At 36.4% G+C, this 23,449-nt stretch overlaps 1 protein-coding gene across 1 annotated transcript in view; it reads right to left on the bottom strand.

Annotated features, from left to right (window-relative positions):
* Positions 1–23,449, bottom strand: part of Helz (Helicase with zinc finger) — a 509,821-nt gene that overhangs the window by 456,747 nt on the left and 29,625 nt on the right. Inside the window, exon 3 of the mRNA XM_090378353.1 lies at positions 7,959–8,265. Coding sequence (XP_090234479.1) covers positions 7,959–8,265 — 307 coding nt within the window. The remainder of the gene's footprint in view (positions 1–7,958; positions 8,266–23,449) is intronic.

Consider the following 23,449-nt stretch of genomic DNA (forward strand, 5'->3'; position numbering starts at 1 on the left):
ATTCTGTTGTGTCCATTTTAAAACCAACGTTCTCTCCAAAAATAAATTGTGGAGGATCTTCTGCTATTTCATTCCATAAATTATTGTCATTATTTGATGTACTTGACTGCAGAGAATTAGGATTATATTCAGGCTGGGAGCTGGCTTCATCTTCGCTATCCTCACTTGAATCGTTAGAAAGTTCATAATTGTCACTGCCAGAACCAGAACCGTACAGCTTGTCAAAAATCTCTTCAAATTCTGAGTCATTCATATTAGCATAGAGCTCAAGCTCTTCTTCGGTCAGTGGTCTCTTCTTATCCATGTTTTAGGTTATTTTTTTTTTTGAAAAAAAAAAAAAAAAAACACATTTACAAATATTACTAAATACAACATACATGGCACAGTCTATATCACTACTACGGATAGGTCAGGGAATGACCACCGCATATCCCCGGAGCAATATGGCCTTAGTTGCTAATGCTCCTAAAAACCAAATAACAAACAAACAAACTACTAGGGATTTACACACAGCGCTGACTCACATATGCTGAATTCTGCAGGTAACAATATGTCTGAGATAATTGAGTTAACTCGTAGTTGGCTGCTGTGAGGAATTTTCTATTACACATGATCTACGAGATAATTTGAGAAGTTTGTTTTTACAACAATAAGCTTTTTTTATGAGTTTTAGTGATGAATATATATTATAATTTGGGTTTTGAATAATTTAACATGCCTAACTCAGATTGGCGTCGGAGACTGGTTTCCCCAAATAAGCCACAGCAGTCAACAGGTTAAAGAAATTTTTCATTTGATGAAACTTCTAAGTGATACTAATTTTATTATTTTTGTGATAAAGTATATAAACAAATTTTTGGGTTACCAATGGGCTTAAACTTAGCGGTCTCATCAAAAAATTTACCTTTCCACGATTGAATGCGTATATCTGAACCCTTTTTTACCCCAAGTTAGATATTATGGAAGATACTTGGACGATGTTCTATGTATCACTAACGCTATTCAGGATATCGAAATTCATTATTCTCATCTCATCTCATGAATTTCACACTTGAAACAGAGAACTCTGAAACAAAATCATTAAATTTCTTAAATTTTAAACTCACTCGTCACATTAGTAGTATCCAATTTAATATTTATCAGAAACCGACAAATACGGGCAAGTTCCTTCATTACAGCAACTACCATCTGTTTGCATACAAATGATCTATTATTTTCAACCAATTTCTGAATGCATATAAGTATTCAACATCGGATTTATTGTTAACCAATGAAATCGAAACACTAACTGATAGATTTTTAAATAGAAGCTATCCTCTTTCTATTAAAATACAAGACCAGATTAAAATACAAGCTAAAAATAACCTACAAGTGAGAAGTTTAGTCAATAGCAATAATACCAAGAAATACTTTATTGAAATTCCACATCGAATAATGGCACAAACAACTTAAGACTTTTCAAGGATACGGAATTTAAAATTGTCTAGATCCATTAGAAAATTACATACTGAACTAAACAATCGATCAATACTTTCATCATTTTCGACACAGATAAATGACATAGTATACAACATTTCATGTAGGGAATGTGATTCATCTTATCAAGGGTCGACACTGTGCATGATGAATGTTAAGATGAAACAACGGTTAGCTTCAGTACGTGCATCTATGGCAGTTGCATCCGAATTAGCTTTCCAAGCCGTTAATAAAAATCACATATTTTTATTTGAAGAGTCCAAAATACTTAGTATGCAGCGGAACTACACTAAATCTTTAATCGCTGAAATTCTGGAAATCAAATTACAGGAGAATTCCATTAATGTATGACACCCATTTCTCATATCAGATTTGTGGTCATTTGTGCACATGCACCAAGATATTAAATATATCTCAATTTTTTAGAAATTCCCACTAACTTACTTCATGTTACTTCTATCCTATGATTAAAACAGACTTTGTTGAAAAGCCCTGGTCCGCTTTAGGAAGGAAGTCATTCAAAACCAAAAGGTTTAAATTATTTTAACTAATTTAATGTTTTTAAACTTTTATACACTGCAATCATTTTAATGATTTTATTATTAGACATAATGTCTTCTGACACTCAGAATTGTGTGCTGGTAGTCGGGCTGGGGGACCTTAGCTATTGATCGCGGATGCATTGGACCATTGAAAATTCTGATGAAGTGAAGGTGTTGAAGGAAACGAGGAAGGTGTTGAATTCAGGAGTGTGTTGTGTTGAAGTATTCTACAAAAAGCATCAAGGTAAATTCCTCTTTATTTCTATTAGAAATTAATAAGAGAAGTTTACTTCAATATACTATCTAATTAATCTTTATTTCTATATATGAATGTACAAATGTGGAACTCATTGAGCATCATAGCTCTGTTAAATGGATAACAATATTGCTTCAGGTCAAATTACAATTTAAATCAGTTCTTTTAATAAAAAGAAATTGAAACTTCATGTGTAAACTAACACAAATTTCTGAATTGTTGTGGTAGGCATGTAGTGAGTCAGAAGAAAATCACTGCATGTTTTTACATTAGTCTGAAACGTTTCATCAAAGTCAAACCAGTGCTGAAGACAAGCAATACTCAGGTAAACTGAGAACATCTATGGACAAAAAATCAGCAATCCTTATTATCACCATTTGGTGGAAGACAGATCCATTAATGTATGACACCCATTTCTCATATCGGATTCGTGGTCATTTGCACACATGCACCAAGATATTAAATAATCTCAATTTTTTAGAAATTCCCACTAACTTACTTCTATCCTATGACCAAAACAGACCGTTGAAAAGCCCTGGTCCGCTTTAGGAAGGAAGTCATTCAAAACCAAATGGCTTAAATTATTTTAACTAATTTAATGTTTTATGACCTGTAAAGAAATAGCTAACAGATTTGGAATACCAAAGTTGTCTGGTCACTGACTTTGAAATAAGATGTTATGAAAATGAAAAGTTGCTGAGATGAGCCAGCATTTGCTGTCAGTTATATGACAGCAAATATGGACTCATGAACAATGCACAAAGTGTAAAGAAACTGCAGCACAGTTACTCACAATTTACTGACAAAAAGGTGAAGAATTTTTAAAATGCCATGATGAGACATGGACACATGACTTTGAACCTGAATTGAAATCACAATCACTTCAGTGTAAGCACCCATCTTTGCCATACCTTTTAAGTGTTGCTGTCAACAAAATAGTTATTCATGGCCTGTGATTATGAGAGCATTCTTGCCACTGATCATGTGCCACTTAGAAGATCACTAACTGGTCACTATTACACTACATTTCTTCATCAGAAATTATGCCCAAAAATTTGCCAGAAGCAGTCTCAGACATTGGAAGCTAGTGTACACATTTTCCATGATAATTTATGGTCTCACATCAAAGTCTGTATAGCTTGTTTTCACCAATTACAATCTGTATTTTGAAGCATAAAGAAGTGCAGAAGTTTTGGTCCAATGCATAAGACAGCTTATCTCCAGAAGACAGTTAAACAGCATTCAGAAATTAGCCAAATGTTGAGAAGCAGTGATAAATTGTAAAAGTGACTACACTGAAGATTTTCAACATAAATTATGTTACAAAATAAATTAATTTTAAATTAATCACTTCTATGCATTATTTTTGGGATAACCTATTATATTCAAAATCCAGTCGATACTAAAGAGTTTTTTGAAATCATCCCTTCTTATTTATTGGAAGTTCATGGATTTCATTATCAATATTTAGTGAATGGAAAACTGCACAATAAACTTCAGAAATGCCTGCAAGGTTGAAAATATGGATTGCAAGATTTTGTTAGTGTTGGATAATACTCCAGAACATCCCCCAGTTGCGCAAACTTCAAGGTATTAAAGGTTTTTTTTGTCCTCCCCTCCCAACAGCAGCTATAAGTGTTAAAATTCTTACCAATTCTGCCTTTATCAGATTCTTTTCTCTAAAAATTAGTTACACAAAAGAAATATACTATACATAAACAAATAAAAATCAAAAAATTAAAAATAAAATTAAAAATAGTCTCTAAGATTAGTATGCTGGAATGTATTCTCTCCTTCCCTGTTTGTTACTTCTTATGGAAAATGTGACCAACTAACATAATATCATTTTATTCTATTCTTTTTCTTCTTTTTTTTTTTTTTTTTTTAAGAACACAACTAGCATGTTTGTCAGGGCTCAGGTATAATTTTGGACATATCATAAATAAAAAAATTTCAGACCAAAAGCTCTAAGGGACATCAGAAGCATCCCTTGTAAGAAGGGATGAAAAGCGTATTATGCAAATACCATATTTCTTCGATTCTAAGATGCACTTTTTCCCCCCTATAAACCTGTCTAAAAACGGGTTGCATCTTAGAATAGATAGGGTCTTACAATTGCAGTTTTTTTTTTTTTTTTTTTCGAATTTTTCAGCGATCTGCACACGGCACCACACGTTTTGTTTTTAAGCAGAAACCCTGCCTCCAAGATTGATCGTCATCGCATTCTCAAATTCCTTGGAGAATATAGTGGCATGGGTGATTTCACGTGCTTTCGAAATGTGAAGACACCGTCATTTCATTATAGTGGAGCTCACTCAGCAAAAAACTAGGAAGTTTTGTTTGCATCTTCGAAAGTACGTAAGAAGTGGACTTAATACATTTCATTCATTTTGATCCCTTATTGCACATTAAAATTTTGTCAAAAGGATTGCACTAAGAAGCTGCACTGAAACGAAAAGTTACTGTGTATGCAAAAGAACATGGAAATAGAGCTGCGGGTCGACATTTTGACATTAGTGAAGTAAATAATCTTTGTTGGAGAAATGATTGCAATTCCTTATTTTCGTGCAAAGCAACAACCAAGTGTTTTACAGGGCATAAGAAAGGAACTGTTCCACAAGTCAGTGAAGCTGTGATACATTTTGTAACAGAGACACATGCAAAAGGATTACCCATCACTTGACAAGCCATGCAATTGAAAGCCGGAGAAATTGCCAAGTCCCTCAGAATGGAGAAAATAATTTTTAAAGGCAGTTGTGGCTGGTGCGACAGACTCATACATTGTAGCGGATTATCGTTAAGGTGCAGAACATCTATCTGTCAAAAAATTCCTGCAGACTTTCAACAGAAGCTGATGAAATTAAGTAAAAAAAGAAACTGAGTTTAGTCAAATTGGAAATGCTGATGAAACCCCGGTCTTCTTCGATATGTCTAGAAATTACACCGTCAATGCTAAAGAAATCAAGATCATAAGCATAGGCTAAGAAAAGCAGCATATCACCGCTGATGGTCGAAAGTTGCCACCATATTTAATTTTAAATCGAAAAACCATACCGAAGAATGAAATTTTCCCCAAAGATGTTATTGTGCATGCACAATAACATCTTTGGGGAAAATTGGATGGATGTCGGCAGAGCTTACAGAAGACTGACTAAATGTTGTGTGGAATAGATGTCCTGGAAGTCTTCGTAAGCCACCTAGCATACTAGTACAGGCAGCCCAGTATAACGCAGTACTTCTACAACACTGTTTCGCTCTAACACGACTAATAAATTAAATCAATCTGTGCACAACACGGTACATATATAACACGGTTTTGCTCTAACACAGTTAAAGATTTTCGATAAACCTCTCATAACAAAGTATTTTTGAGCTTTTGTGCAGGGAAACACTGCTATTATGTTGGATTTAATTTTTCAACATTTCCACTGTTTTTAAATCCATGCTGTTGACTCGCTAGTCAAAAAAAAATTATTGAGAAATCCCTGTATTTTATTTTGTTGGGAAATTCCCGTGTTACATTCTGTGCTATTGAACTTGTATTTGTTGAACTTGTGGAAAAATCTAGTTTTCAAAGTTTTATTACTATTGGATAGCACACCAGGCCATCCAAAAGATTTAAGTCATCCAAACGTAAGTTATGTTCCTACCACCACACTTGTACCGGGATAATATAGCTTCTTTCATTCAGCCATTAGATCAAGGCATTATATCCACCTTTAAAACTCATTCCATCAGATAATCATTACAACAGATTTTGGAAAAAATTGATTCCAAATCTATTGAAGTAATGGAGGCACGGAAACATTTCTCAATTGTGGACTGTATCAGAATCATAGCTTTATTGCTCAAGTAAAACCACCAACGTTAAATGCGTGTGGAAAAATGTATGGCCAGAGTCAGTTCATTCAGGAAATATGGTCGAACGGGCAGAAAACGGAATCGGTGCAATAGTAGAACTTGCTACATCAGTAGGAGGGGGAAGGTTTTGATGATATGACTACTGATGATATGAAGCCTTCGTGGATAGCACAGTTGATAGAATTGTCCTCCTCGCCACACCGGGTGGTAAAGACCTGAGTTTGAATCCTGTTGATGGCAGGAGGAATTTTTATGTGTCTTTTTCACAATGTGGCTGAGTTAGTCGGACTCGGGAGAGGGTAGCATGGGTTTTCCTTCCAGCAAAACAAAAAATTGACCTCAGGACACATGCAATCTATAGACAATATACACAGAGTAACATGCCCTTAGTTGCCGATGCTCCTAAAAAAATTTTAAAAATATGTTTACTGAAGACGTTCTAGAATAACTGGTAGAAAAAAGAAGCCGGCGTAGCGGATTTGGCGCACATGGCATTGGAGGTAAAATCAAATCAATTCAGATGATGGTATTGCAGGTGAAAATTCTAAACTTCCAAATTTTACACTAAAAAGCATAGGGGAAGGCATAAAGTTAGCCAAGCAATTAAAATCTTATGTTTTGAATGTAGATTCTGGAATGAAAGGAGCCCAAAATTCAAAAGTAGCTTCAAAAATGCACAGTTCCATATGGTGAAATTCACAAAGATTTAACAAGAAAAAACAAACAAACCCAGATTAATGATTTTTTAAAGCGAGCAGAAGATACACAAAATCTAGAATGGTGTATTTTTGTTTGTTTTGTGAACATTTTGTTAACGAAATAAGTGTATTTCTGTTAGGTTTTGGAACATAACCCCCTTTTTGTACATTTTCTTAGTCCCGTATAACAGTTTTGCACAACACGACATTTTACAGGAACCTAATAACCATGTTATACGAGGGTTACCTGTACTTGATACATTTTGTGGACATTTGTCCAAACGGGTCAAAAATAAAATCGTACAAAAACGTGGTGATTTAGTTGTGATTCCTGGTGGCATGACTAGCCAACTGCAGCCATTCAACGTTTCGGTTAACAAACCATTTAAGGATTACTTGAGAAAGGAATATGAATCCTGGCTGTTGACTGACAACCTTCCACTCACATCTTCCGAAAAAATTAAGAAAGCACCGGCATCAAAATTGGCATAATGGGTATCAACAGCTTGGAAGCTAATCCCAGAAAGAATAGTGCAGCACTCGTTTAAAAAATGTGGCATCACCAAAGCTCTCGATGGCTCAGAAGATATATTATGGGATAATGAAGATAACGACATCTGAATATGAAGTAGACTCTGATATTGATTCAGATGCATGTATTCAGATGCAGAAGTGATGAATAACATACCTACTGATAAATACTATTGTTGTTAGTAAATTGAATTCTATTATAATGAAAATATTTGTTAGATATATTTTAGTGTTTTATTTTATTTAATTTATTTTTCTTAGAATGAAAGCTTTTTTTCTGTTGGTGGTACTGAAATTAAGGTGCATCTTAGAATCAATGGCATCTTACAATCGAAGAAATATGGTAGTTGCTAATTTAATGTCTGACAAGTTCAACTATTATATATACTGCTAACAAAATAAGCAAATAAGTACTACTTAAAAAACTATTTTGTTGACCATTATACAAACCCTGTTCATTTCTATAGGATAATATTAGTACATGAGAAAAGTGTTTTTCTTTGAATGCACAAAACAAAAGATTCTGTTACTCTTGAAGAAAAACAAACCAAATACACAAATAAGAAAATCAGATATTAAAATTTTACCACTCACCTTACTTTTAATATTAAAAGTCCATTCTTTACGCACATTCTTCTCAGAAACTCTAAGGTTAAGCTCAGGTGTTACTTTAACATGCACAAAGTCCAAGTTCTCTTTCATTACCAATTCCTTATTTGAAGAATGGGCTAACCTATCTAGCAAATGTTCTCCATAATGGTTGCCATGAAGTTGATTCTCTCTGGCCTGCTGCAACCGGGCCTGGCGGTATAAAAACCGCTCCCTCCATTCTACCAATTCTTCAGTACTGTGTGCTTCGCTGCACTGTTGACCAAATTTACACTTTGAACTTTCAGAATACCTAAATAGATATAAAATGAAACTGGTGTATTAGATCAACAAACTGAGATAAAAACCTAATAGAGAACAATAAAAAAATAACTATACAGCAAGTATGAAAAATTGAAAAAGAAAACAATTGTTTTTACAATTTTTTTTCTGTAGACAAAACTTAAATGGATTTTCCCATTTTCTTAAAAATATATTTATATATCCTTAACCGTGTCTCTTTTGTCAAATGGGTGATGAAAAAATGAGAAAAATGAAAGACAAATAAAAGTACTGTATACACATCTTGAGTACTGTATACAGGTCTGGAGGCCTCATTTCAAGAAGGATGTAGAACTGCTGGAACGGGTACACAGAAGGGCAACAAGATTAGTGAATGGAACAAAGGGTTGCTCTTACGAAGAAAGGCTTAAGTTTTGCAAATTACAGAGTCTGGAGACTAGGCACCGGCGAGGTGATCTGATAGAGGTGTATAAGGGTTTGAATGGTTTGAGCATGCTCAATGCCAATGGGATTCTTCATCTTGCTCAGAATAATCACCTCAGAGGGCATAAATTCAAATTGAGGAAGGATGGATGTCGGATAGATGTGCGGAAATTTGCCTTTGGCCAGCGGGTGGTTGGTTGGTGGAACCGACTTCCATCACTTGTTGTAGAAGTTGATAGCCTAAACAAATTTAAAGCTCAACTGGACAGGTATTTCGAACAAACAGATGGGTGAAATGGGAGTGGGTTTTTTTTTTTTTTTTTTTTTGGCTGATGCTGAATAAGCTTGCTTTCTTGCATCATATGCCTCTACTAATGCTAATGCTAATGAACTTGAATTTGTGCCTCCTTGTGTGTGTGGGGGGGGGGGGTCTGGGCAAGGGGAAGAATCCCATCAGCATTGAGCTTGCTCAATCCATTCAAAGCCTTAAACATCTCAATCAGATCACCTTGCAGGTGCCTAGTCTCCAGATACTACAATTTGCAGAACTAAAGCCTTTCTTGGTAAGAGCACCCCTTTGTTCCCTTCACCAATCTCATTACCCTACTTAAACTCCTTTCAACAGGTTTACATCCTTCCTAAAATGAGACCTCCAGACTTATATGAAGTACAAATGTGTAACCTCACCAGTGCCTTACACAATGGGATAATCACCTCATTATCCCTGCTAGCAAAATTCCTGTATACCATTGACAAAACCCCATGAGCTGTCCAGGCAGCTTGTCTGCACTGCTCAGAGAACTTCATATATGAATGCACAATTATCACCAGGTCTTTTTCATTTTCCGCTATCTTCAGTATCGTACCACACAGTTGGTACATTACTGTGGGGTTACTGCTACACATATGCAGTACTTTGCAACTATCAATGTTAAACTTCAACTGCGATTTCTCGGTCCATCTGTCTAAGATCTAGATCCAACCTTTGTATTATCTGCAAACTTGGACGTTAAGCCTATTAATGCCAGGGGCTCACATCTGGGGAGTATGGGCTTGGCACACCCAGAGTTAGTCGACCTACGTAGCATAGATAAGGGTAAGGTGTCAGTGGGTTCAGTAGGTAGTAAAATTTTGTTTCGTTTCCTAGCACTGCCACCACTTGCACTTTCCTTTAGTCACTTTCGCTTCATCATTGTAATAAGAAAATAGAAATGAAGGAAGATTCTGAAAATTTAGTATTTCTAATATGATTGAAGATTTTATTGAAGGGGAAACCTATTTCACCATAATACCGTAACGTAAAAACCCACACAATTCCAGTTATCGGTATTATAGCAAATGCAATCAAATGAGCTAAAAGAAAAGCCCAATAAACGGAGAACTCCTGAAATGTGCTTCTCTGCTCACGCTATTATGCCTCACGAAATTTCTGTTCGAAATTAACAGAAAAACAGAAAAAATATCTAAAGGTTGCAGTTTCCTTTGTTTTTTACTTTCGTCTCATAAAGGACTCATGACGTTATAACTCACATGGTAGTGCACATCCATTTTTAAAACAGTAACAGATCAGCATTAATGGGTAAAGTGTAGGTTATTGAGATTAGGAGTGATGTATTCTGCTACATAACGGGTGACAGTATAACCAGAGTAGGCTGTGCTGAAAGTCTATAAGTAATTTTAGATTTGTGCTAATATTCCAGCTAGCATATCCTATAGTGAATTAATATCCTGGCACAATATTTTACAACTAATTTAATAGTACTTTAGTCCTTATCAATATTTGTAATTTTTTAATCTTTTTAAGTAACCAAATGCATACGCCATTCCATTGATAAGTTCAATAAAAGATTATATTTAGTTTGTTATAAAACTTTTATAATTATTTTTCGAATTAACCATTGAGAAAAAACATAAAAGCAATGCTTTTAAATGTAAAATAAAACACGCTGCTGATGAAGCTCTAACAAAAGAAGTTAAAAAAAATTCTAAAACTAACTGTATTTTCCTCATCCAGAAATAGAATTAACATCAATGACAAGTCAATCTACAACTTTTGACACCAACAAAATGGAAAAAGTCATCATGGGGTTAAGCAAGAGAATGACATTCAAAAAACACCTGAAGAAGAAGAATCCTCATGTAGACCATCTCCCTCTGCAGAAGAAAATGAATTTTTTCAATGTTGAAAGAAACCAAAAATATCAATATTGAAAATCATAAAAACAGAGAATTACCCCACTGACACTGCAAACTATTCAGAGAATTTAACAGCAGATATGAAGACATTTATTAAACAATACCGTACTTGCAAGCCAAAAGGACCATTTCTGAAAAATAACAAAAATAGACTATTTTTGGGAATTCAACAATTTGCCCTCTTCACTCCTGCCTCCACTTATCAGATCGCTTCCTACCCTACCAGATGCTCAGAAGAAATCAGGAAACTGATGCCGACCTAAAGAAATTTGCTGTTACCTGATGCTATAGATGTGGGATTCTGGGCCCACACATCCCATGGCCCCCAATCACTCAGCATAGACAGAGGGAGTTGTTGGAACCACTAATCACGTGCAAATTCACCCCAGGTTCCTTCCAGTAAGGAATAATCAACGAAGTGATGTCTGCAAAATGAAAAGCCTTCTCTTCAATGCATCCACGCCAACATGCCCTGCATTCACCATTTGAATGCTCCGGTTAATTACTGAGCATGCCAGGAAGGAGCCAGCATGTATGGGAATCAACTGCCTCTGTTCATGCTGTTTTCTGACATGAACTGTGAAGACAAAAATCGGGACTTTCAAGTGCATCACGTGTCATTTTGTTTATTTAATTTTTAATGTTATGCCAGTTTTTATTTAATGTAATTTTGTTTAATGTCATCTTAATGTTTTATGAAACAATGCCATTATGTATGTCAATGTATCGTCTTACTTCATTTAATGTCTTATGTCATTTTAAATAATTTCATTTAATTGCTTACTGTCCTATATCACTTAATTCTTCTACCCCATGGGCTCACATCTGAGAGACCTTCGCACACCCAGGGTCCTAAGCTGGACATCATCATTCTTCTCTCTCTCTCTATTGGAATTTTTTTTTTTTTTTTTTCTGGCTGGTGCAGCATAAGCCTCAAGCTTCCTTGCACTATATGGCTAATAATAATGTTGATTTCTTTATTTCTGTAATATATCTGGTTGTCATCATCTCTGTTTGTTTGTTGTTGTTTGTTATTTGGTTTTTAGGAGCATTAGCAACTAAGGCCATATTGCTCCGGGAATATGCGGTGGTCATTCCCTTGACCTTTCCGCATCCTCCGTATTTGGTGGTGACGGGCTCGAACCCCCGGTCTAATCAAGAAGCGTGTACTACGCACTGCTGCTCCTTCCCACCTGGCTACGGAGGCACCATCACCTCTGTAAGTACCAACCCCTGGCCTTTTGGTTGTGAAGGGACATTGCAACACTATCCAATCTTGTAACTATTACAATTGAATGTGGTATAATAAAAGTCTCTCTCTCCATTTTTACATTAAAAATGAGTGTTTTACAAAGATGATTTAATAAATAGTTATAAAACATCTTAAAATAAAAATAAAAAAATAAAAAAAACAATGAATTAGCATTTACCTAAGAAGTGAAGTGCAGGGGCTGATGAAATTGATGGTGGTGCAGCTGAATCAAGTGATTTTTTGATTACTTTTGTAGATTCCTGAAGTAAAAAATAATTTTGTCTACCACAATTCACATCAGGAGTTCTGTTTTCAGCATTGGGGTGTTTTTTTTTTTTTTATTTACTTCTCTTAAATGGTCCCAAAAAGAAAAGACATAAAACTTCAAGTGCCTACTTCTTGTAACCCAAAACATTCCCAGCATGCCTTGATTTTTTTGTTATTTAAACACTCTCGAAGTATTAGAGTGATACACTAACAAAGGCTTCAGCTTAAAATCTCTAGAGGCATTGGCACCCAACAGGAGAGTGAGCTTATTATTCATAGTCTTATGCCCAGGTAAATTAGCTTCATCCTTAGTGATGTAAATTCTCCTGAGCATTTGCTTCCAGAAGAGGCCAAATTTTGTCAACATTAAAAACTTGCTGAGGAAGATAACCCTCGTGATGAACAAGCTCTCGGAATTTAATTTTAAAGGCCTAAGCTGCTTCTTGATCAGCACTGGATGCCTATCCATGTCTTTCAATACTTTTGATATTCACTGTTTTCGAGATGAAGCAGCCTCTGCTGGCTTTAAAGTCTTCAAAGCACATAGCACTGCCACTCAGTACGTTCACAGATGACTTGTTTAGGTACTGTATCACCCTTTCTTCTTTTCCCTTAACCATATTAACAAAAGCCTTTTCACTTCCACAATAAAGTCTCTACCCTTATGTGCTGATGTGGAATCATAAACTTGAACACTCTTCAGAATGTCCTTTTGTTTAACTACAGTAGAAATGGTCAAATGAGAGAAACCATATTCATGCACTAATTTTTGCTCCGTTTTTTTTTTTATTATATCTCTTCACTTTAATGGAAATTTTATTCTTAATTTGCACTTTAGGAGCCATGGTTATTAATTTCAATTTATTTAATTAATAAATTCAAAAATAACCACAACCAAATGAATTATATACAAAAATGAACTCAGTTTACACATAGAATAATAATGCCCATTATTTATTTCAAAACAATGGGAGAGATGTTGTGCTGAACAATAACAAAGATGCTGATTGGTACAATTGTACAAGGATGTACGAGTGATGTTCTGCACACTGATTGGCCAAGGCTCCACACATCTGGAAATTTCCAACATACAGTTTCCAGCTGTATCGGAAAGCCATTTGTTCCTACAAATATCATCATTCCTTAAAATGAAAGCATTTATGGATGGTAATCAGTTCCTGAGAATATCGAATGTTGATGTTAACAAAAGTCAAGGCCCACTGTATATATATATTTCCCTTTTGCAAGTTAAGTTGTATAAATGTGAGTGAATACCAGGTCATCTGTGTAAACTTTTTTGGTGACCGAATAAATACCCGTGATAAGTATTTTATATATATATATATACACATTAAAAAAATTGTGATTATCTTGGTAGTTGTTCATGTTTAAGTGTCACCTATGCCCTGTCTAGTTGTATGATGATGAATGCAAGGTGGAAAATGTATGCGTGAATTGCAGTGTGATGTTCTGCTAATTAGTCTGATCATAAATAAATGTTTATAAAAAAAAATTAAAAAAGTGTGTACTTATGCATGTCTATGATAGGTGTGCAGATGGGTTGAGTACACGCAGGTGTGTGTCTGTCATTCTGACCCCCCCCCCCCCCAATTTGGCTGCAGTGGATCAATCTATCATATTTTTTCATTCAAAACCAGCCGTGAGATAGTTGATCAAACAAGCCAATTACGATATATAACCATATCGTAATTGGATTGTTTCTAATTCTTCAGTTTCATTTTCTGCTTACACCAAAGCTCGCAACAATTGTAAAGCAGTTATTAATCAGTCCAAACTAGAGTTTGAACAGGCTAAGAGTAGAAAACTTGCTTCTTGCCCTAATGGTAGCCGAGCATTCTGGTCTCTTGCCAAAGCTATTGGCTGCAACTTTTGCCCATCTCTGCTCCCACCTCTGTCCAAACCAGATGGTTCTGTTGTCACTTCGGCCAAGGATAAAGCTGACCTGCTAGCATCCCATTTTTCTTCCAGCTCATGTATTAATGATCTTGGTAAAACACCTACCACCATTCCCAACACGCTCCATTCAATGACTCCTGTGGTCTTCCGTCAAAAGGATATCAGAAGGATTTTGATGAATCTTGATGCTAACAAAGCTCCAGGTCCTGATGGTATTTCTCCACTTGTTCTCAAAACCTGTGCTCCTGAACTTACTCCTATTCTTTGCCGCCTTTTTACACTTTCTTATTCCAAAGGTGTTTTTCCTTCTGCTTGGAAATTTGCTCATATCCAGCCAGTTCCTAAAAAGGGTGACAAATCCCTCCAATCCAATTATCGTCCCATTGCAATTACTTCTACTCTTTCTAAAGTAATGGAGAAATCAATTAACCGCCAACTCTTAAACTATCTAGAAACCTTCCGTCTGATCAACGATCGCCAGTATGGATTCCGTCAGTGTCGATCCACTGGTGATATTCTGGCTTATGTTACCCATTTATGGACTAATTCAATGGAAAGGTTCAGTGAAACACAAGCAGTTGCTCTTGACATCTCAAAGGCTTTTGATCGTGTTTGGCATAAAGGTCTTCTAAACAAGCTTCCATCCTATGGTTTGCCAACTGTTTTTAGTAATTGGTTATCCAGTTTTCTCTCTGATCGCTCACTGGGGGTGATGGTAGATGGCTCTCTGTCTCCTAACTTCTCCACTAATGCCGGTGTCCCCCAAGGTTCAGTTCTTTCCCCCACTCTTTTCCTCTTATATATCAATGACCTTCTTCCATTGACTGGTAATCCCATCCATAGTTTTGCCAATGATAGCACATTGCATTCCACTTTCCATTTTGAGAAACCTTGTCCTGCTCAATCAGCTTCAACTTCTCGAAAATCTGCCACCAATTCCTTAAATGCCGATCTTCAGGTAATTCTCCAGTGGGGAAAAGACAACTTAGTTGATTTCAACCCTTCTAAAACTCAGTCTTGTCTTATATCTCGCAAAAAGGATTCTTCTGCTCCTATGCTTATCTTTAGTGACACTCCGATTTCTAGGCAAAATGATATATCTCTTTTGGGGATTACCCTGACTTCTAATCTCTCTTGGCACAAGCACATTACAAATATTGCTTCCTCTGCATCTAAAAAACTTGGTTTTCTCTTTCGCTCTCGGCGTTACTTTTCTTCCAAACAGCTGCTCACACTGTATAAATTGCAAATCCACCCTGCCATGGAATATTGTTCCCACATCTGGGTCGGTGCCCCCAAAACCTCTCTCTCTTTCTCTCAGGCTTCTTGATTCCATTCAGAAGAGGGCAGTTAGGTTAATTAATGATTCATCTCTAACAGAGTCTCTCCACTCGCTTTCTCATAGACGCACTGTTTCTGCTGCATGCCTCTTCTACAGATACTTCCATGGGCACTGTTCTTCTGAATTGACTTCTATAATTCCTGCTCTCTCTTTCAAAACAGTCCGAACACGTGCCGCCACCAGCCAACATCCATTTACTGTCCAACTTCAAACCCACAGAACCAAGTTTTCATCTTCCTCATTTATTCATTCAACTGCCGTTTTCTGGAACAACTTTCCTTCATACATATTTCCTGAAAATTACAATCTACAGAAGTTCAAGTCCAATGTCAACAAATATCTTCTTTCGTCTTCTCAACCTCCAACCCAAGCACAGTAGTAAGTACTATAAGTTCTAATACCTCTCATGTTTGGGGTTCACATAAAAGAAAAAAAAAAAGTTATGAATACAATTTAACAGAGAGATGTCATCGCCTACTGAGACTAACTTTCAACATCATCATCTGTCTTTTGTCCTTTTAAATCTGTCCACTGTTCTACCATACTTAATGACTCTCAGGCATTCTCCCCAAGCTCTTTTCTCAAATTTCAATACATCGTGATAAACAAATCATCAGCATACACAGTGGAATCCCCCACTCTCCCATTCCTTATTCAACAAACTATCCAACACACAATTCAATGCAAACTGACTTAAATGAACTCTGAGGATGTTGTTTGTTTCAGGATTTATTAGGCACATCGGCAACTATGGCCATGGTGCTTCAAAACTCTGAGGAGCTCCTTGAGTTGCATCATACCTTATCTGAGTATATTTTGTTATATACTCTGCATTCTTTCACTACTTGCTTTCATCATTTGCCCTTACTGATTCTGATACTAATATCACCCTGCTATAAGGTCTGTTTCACATAATGAAAAAAAAGACAATACAAGATCTACCCAAAACCATTGGGTAAAGGAAATAGGGATGAAATAACAAGGATTTTTGTGTTGCATACTTTACTGGATCATCCACTTTGACTGATTTTGCCTGTCAATCAGAGAATTCTGATGTGCCACTATCAGTTAAGCAAAAAAAGGTTACTACAATGGAAGTTAGTTACAATGGAAGGAAGTATGAACTAAAATTGCAGTATACTGAAAACATTGCAAAGTGTTTTCAAAATGTTTCGTTATAGAAGTTAGTATGTGTTTCTGTAGAGATATTAGTGGTCTTATGAATAAACTGGGCATCTAAGACATCTTAATGAATGGTATGTATTTATTGATGCTCAAAATTAAGTTTAAAAACACTTTTCCTGCACAATGGAAATGCATTCCATCAGTTCCTCTACAGCTACTTGTTTGAAAGAAACATATGAGTATGTGCGTGAAATGTTTGTGATCTTAAAGTAACTAGATTACCCACTAGTCTATGGATAGGTTTTGCAAAAGACTGTTGTCTTCTATTTTTGTGGGGCAGTCATGAAACATAAAAACATCAAATTATGCAAAAGTGGGAAAAGAGAGAAGAATTTTTACCAGGGAGAAGTAATATAAAATGTCCCACTGGTTGAAACCAAAAAAAAAAAGGAAAAAAAAGTTATTTTTGTTGTTCTACCTTGTATATAAAGCTTGGATTAATGAACAATTTTGTTAAGGCTCTGGAGAAAAAAGTGGATTCTGCTACCTAAGGGAAGTGTTTCCCACTTTAGTAGATGTGCAAAACTGAAAGGAGGAATTTTTATTGGCCCCCAAATAAAGAAATCCTCAACAATGATGTTATTTTAAACAAAGCTACAGGTTTGAATCCTCCTTTAAATGATCCTGCTACAAGCTGGGAATCACTTAAAGCAGTTGTGCATGGACTTCTCGGAAGAAGGAAAGATAATAATTATGAATCTCTGGTATCAACTTCACTGTAATGTATAACGATGTGGGCTAGAAAATATCTTTGAAAATTCACTTTCTTCACTCCGTTTCAGTTTCTGGTTGGTTTTTTTCTCCCCTCAGAATGTGGAGGATGTAAATGATGAGCACAGGAATTGCTTTTTAATCAGAACATTAGCACAGTGGAAAAACAGTACCAAAGTCACTGGGATATGCCATGATATTACTGCTGGTTTCTCAAGAGGAAAAGCAAAATGATAATGAAAAACTCAAGAGTGGAAAACATTTAAGAAAATGTAATATATGTAGTACATTACAAGTTTGATTACAGTATTTAAATTGAATATTACTCATTTTCAAGACGGTATATATACAGTAGAATATTGTTAATTCGAACTAACTGGCACCGGGAGTAGTTTGGACTTTCGATTTGTTCAGATTTTTGAACTGATCAAAAATACTGTTCTGGAGACTAAAAAAAAGATTTAGTAATTTTAGAAATAAAAACCACTAGGTTGTACTTAATATTTTTATCCTTAAGTAACAAAACAAATGGAACTTTCAGCCACAATGACACATATGTATAGGTTTTAACAAATATAATTACTCATTTTTTTTGCTGCACGATTTTCAAACTTTGTTTCTTTGCTCTCTCTCTCTCTTTTCAGCAAGAGTAGTTGAATTGGACAGCATTCAGTTTGTAGCTCGTACCAAGCCATCACAGTCTCTAGCATGGCGAATGCCTCACCATAGGTAAGCCCACTGTTGATGTCATTTTCTTTCTCATCATCTTCATCCGTATCATTTTCAGGAGCTCCAGTTTCACATTCACAACTTCGTTTTTATTTAAAACAGGAAACCCTGTAGCAGGACCAGATTAAGGATGAAGAGGCCCCCAAACATATTTAAATTTGAAGCCCCTTTAGTATATATATATATATATATATATATAGCACATACATATAAATACAAATACTACATAGGTTTTTATATTTATATTGTGAATTTTATCCTTGATAAAAATGTAAATAAGAGGTAAAAAATGTTTATTGTTCTTTGACTTGAAAAATAAAGTAACAATAAAAACAATTTCAACAGAAAATAAAAGTACAATAAAAAGGTGTAAGAATAAAATTTAAACACATAACAAGTTAAGTTTAAGTATGCTCTTATATTACACATTTTCTTGGTTTATTATTATTAGAAATTTTTATCACTACTTTTGAAAATATTTACACTGAAAATGAGGTTCCCGGCCATGGCTGTTATTTGGGTTTTTTTTTTTTTTTTTGGAGCATTAGCAACTAAGGCCATATTGCTCCGGGGATATGCAGTGGTCATTTCCTGACCTTTCCGCATCCTCCGTATTTGGTGGGCAAGGGCTTGAACCCCAGTCTAATCAAGAAGCATGTGCTACGCACTGCTGCTCCTGCCCACCTGGCTACGGAGGCGGCCCCAGCCATGGCCGGTTTGGCCGTAGCGTTAACGTGGCCCTGCCCTGTGGAACCAATATCATTTTCCATCCAAGCCCTTAACATCACCTTCATCACGATCTTCAAACCCAGGGATTCACTGAAATAAGCTGATCATCTCATTCAGTAGTCCCTCTCTCCTTCGATTCTGCTCATTGATTGCTAAAAGTAAACGACACCAGATTGTTTTTTGTAGATTCTCTTCAACTTTTCGATGATTCCCTGGTCCATAAGTTGGAGGAATGCAGTAACGTTTCATGGAAGAAACCTGACCTCGAATCCGTCATCTGTTTTGTTCGATGCTTCCATTGAAGGATGTAGTAGCAGTAGTAGTGGCATGTGATGCAAGAAAGCAGTGAATGATCTTATGCACATCAGCTAAAAAAAAAAAAAAAAAAAAAAATTTACGAAACAATTCCCCCTAAATGTTTGTCCAGTTCCAACTTAAATTTATTTAACCTATCAACTTCCACAATGACAGATGGAGGTTTGTTCCAGCAATTAACCACACACTGGCTAAAGGCAAATTTCTGCACATCTATTCTACATCTGTCTTTCCTTAATTTGAATTTATGCTCCCTTAGTCAGTCAGATATTTATGCAGTCAGATATGAATATATCCCTTAGGTTCGTAATCTGAACAAACCGAAGAATTCCATCAGAATTCAGCATGCTCAACCCATTCAAGGGCTTGTACACCTGAATCAGATCACTGCACAGGTGCCTAGTTTCCAGCCACTGCAATTTGCAGAACTTCAGCCTCTCTTGGTAAGAGGACACCTTCATTCCCCTCACCAATCTTCTTGCCCTAATCTGTACACACTTAAGCAAATCTACATTCTTCCTAAAATGAGGCTTCTAGACCTGTATGTAGTACTCAAGACGTGGCCTTATACAGAGGGATAATCACCTCCTTTTCCCTGCTAGCAAAATTCCTGTATATCACTGACAATTGCCCATGACCTGCTCTGGCAGCCTGTCTGCATTGCTCAGAAAACTCTGGGGTTTTCTCTGCAGTTACTTCCCCAGAGAAAATGGCAACTGAAGTTTAACCTTTGCATTTGTCAAGGTTAAACTTCAGTTGCCACTTCTCAGCCCATCTGCCCATCTTTTCTAGATCCTGTTGCAGATCTAGTGCTGTCATTAACAACTCTGCAAACTTTTGTATCACCTGCAAACTTCGACACTAAGCCTGATATACCTTCATCAATATCATTGATAAATATACAAAACAACAGTGGACCCAACAACTGAACCCTGTGGGATTCCACTAATAACATTAGTCCACGAAGAGCAGCACCCATTGATTACCACCCTCTGTCTCCTCCAACTCAACCATCCTTTTATCCATTGTAGCAATTTACCCTTAATACCATTCTGATCCAATTTGTACAGTAGTCTTCCATGTGCAACAGTGTCAAAAGCTATCCTGAGATCCAAGTATATGATATCAAAATTATTTTTTGCATCCAGTTCCTTGGTAACCACATCATAATAACCAATCAAATTTGTCAGACAAGACTTTCCCTTAAAAAACCCATGCTGTGTCTGAATTACTGCTGCAGTCTTGTCTAGATGATCCTGCAATGCATCTTTAACCAGTGACTCCATTATTTTACCCGGAACAGAAGTTAAACTAACTGGTCTGTAATTACTCTTGTCACCCTTCGATCCCCCCCCTTTGCGAATTGGGAATACAATTGCACATCTCCAGTCCGTGGGGACCTCCCCTGAGTCCAAGGATGCTCTCATAATTATGGCTACAGATGGTTTGCTTACTTCCTTTGCCGCCTCCTTTAATATAACTGGATAGATCCCATCCACCGCAGGTGCCTTTCTTATGTTTAACTTGCAACAATTTCTCCTCCACTTTGCTCTGTTATTACAAAATCATTAAGCACCCTGCTACAATTTGATAATCTTCTGCCATTTTCAAACCTTAATAACTCCTCATCTGTGAATGTAGATGCAAAATACTCATTCAGTTTGTTTGCTATCTGAGCAGGATCATCAACAGTCAAACCATCGATATCAAGTGGACCAATCAGATTAATCCCCTTCCTTTTAGCGTTTATATAAGTAAAGAAATCCTTGCTGTTTTTCATTGCATCTTTTGCCAAAAATTTCTCGTAATTTGCCTTCGCCTGCCTAACCTCCTTTGTGACTTGATTACAGACTACCTTATATTTGCATAGGCTTCTGTGTCACCTGATAATTTATATGCAGCCCATGTATTTTTCTTCTCTTTCACGAGTCTCAGTTTATTTGATAACCATTTAGTTCTAAACCTTGAACAATATTTCTTAATACATATGAAACTTTTAGTAGCTTCCACGATTAATTCCTTGGATGCTTCCCACTTAGAATTTGCTGTTGGTAACATCATCAGTTGATCCCACTGTACAGAATTTAAAAAAATTGTCTGAGACCACTGTACTCACCTTTATAGAAGGAAAAACCCTTTCCTTTATCCCTGATGGTAATTATATCTTTAAGTAAATCCCACATCAGTACACTGTGATCACTGCCACCTAGTGGTTCCTTTATCTGCAAATTCTTAATACACGAATGATCACTGTTGATAACCAGATCACGAGTATTATCCTCTCTGGTTGCCTCTCAATCATGCTGCTGCAGAAAACAATCATCCAATAAATCCACAGTCTTACTAGTGTGCGAGTGACCAACCCACAAGTTCCAGTCAATATCTGGGAAGTTAAAATCTCCCATTATAAGTCATTATGATTTACTAGCCCACTCTATTTCTCTGTACAATTGTTCGTTGTACTCATTCGAGTCATTAGGCCTATAACACACTCCTACTCTTATTTTTGCTTTTGCAGTGCTTGTGTCACACCAAACTGACTCAACGGTGCACTGTTCATCTATATCAACTGGATGCACTTGTTTTGATTTTATGTTTTTTTTTATTAACAGCATAACACCTCCTCCCTTCCTATCCTGTCTATCCTTTCTGTACACATTGTACTCCCCAAATTCCAATTCTGCATTCCTAATATCTGTGTGACACCACGTCTCTGATATCCCAACAATATCCAGCTTTGATGTCTTGACCAACACTTCAAATTCATCAAATTTATTTACTATACTTTCTAGCATTGGTATACATACAAGTATACATGCACCTATTCTTATTCTTAGTTACCCTAAAACATCCCATATACCCACCTGTTTCACGATGACTGCCATCAGTCCCTGAAACCCCCAGCACCCCCTTGCTCCAGGCCGCTGCTTATTCTAATAGAAGTAGTGCAAGAATCACCTTCACCTCTGCCTGCAGCCACTTTCAACCTTTTAGTCTATGAATCCGCCCAATTTAGCAGTTTTCCAACCCATCTAATGCTGCCTTGATAGCATCAGCAAATATTCTTGCACCCTTTCTATTTAAGTGTATCCCATCCACGAGCACAGACCACACTGAAAAAAATTCTACCCCTTGAGCCCTCCAGAGTCGAATTGATTGACAAGGTTCTCATCATGTACTCCCTCCTATCATGTCTGGGCAGAATTGCAGACACTTTCAAATTTAACCCTAACTCATGACTTTTTTGCAACATTGACCTGTACTTGTTAAGTAAATCTGCAGATCTCCTACTTTTAATGTCATTGGTTCCAACATGTACAACAATGTCATCTTTTGTGCCCTTAAAAGATAATATATGCTTTACAACGTCATCAACTTTTGCTCCTGGCCGACATACCCTGGTCCTATTCCATCTATCCTTTTTACACAATATATTCCCCATCTCCCTGACAATAAAGTCACCAACAATAACTAACTCCTGTGGGACCAGTACATTCTGCCTTGGAGGTTGCAGCTGTATTGCTTGATGGCCAGGAGTGAACTCTGGCATTGAGTTGGGCAGCTAAGAGCTTGATGGGCCCCCTTACATTAATTTGTTCAAGAGCATCTACCCTACACCTCAAGCTCTCATAGAAGCCCATTAGAACGCTGAGTTGACGCATGATTTCTAGACACACTCAGCACTTGGCACACACAAAAAGACATCCTCCTTGACTAGATCATGTTCTGTTCCAGAGAGTTCGGCAAACATTTCACAAGTTACACATTTTTTTTTAGGCTGTGATGCGTTGGAGAATCGCCCCCCTCAGTTCTCTCCCAAGTCACAGCACTCCTGCCACTTTGTGCCCGTTGCTTTGCTCCTCTAGTCTGGGGCATGTTTTAAATTAATAAGATCAATAAATTCAATTAATTAAATTGTCAATACTACACTATCTAATAGAATCCTAAATGCAGCGATGCGTATTATGCTACGTAATTTTACATTAGAGCTACCTAGTTACCACAATTAAAAATTTGAATTCTCTACAGCTCTATACAAAAACAATAGCTGCAAGATTCAAATGAAACAATGGTTTTACGTATATTAAGTAATAATCTACAAAAACTCTTATCTAAATTAAAAATAAA

Source organism: Mastigoproctus giganteus, chromosome 7, assembly GCF_048544385.1.
Source record: "Mastigoproctus giganteus isolate SK-2022 chromosome 7, ASM4854438v1, whole genome shotgun sequence".
Classification (NCBI taxonomy): domain Eukaryota; kingdom Metazoa; phylum Arthropoda; class Arachnida; order Uropygi; family Thelyphonidae; genus Mastigoproctus; species Mastigoproctus giganteus.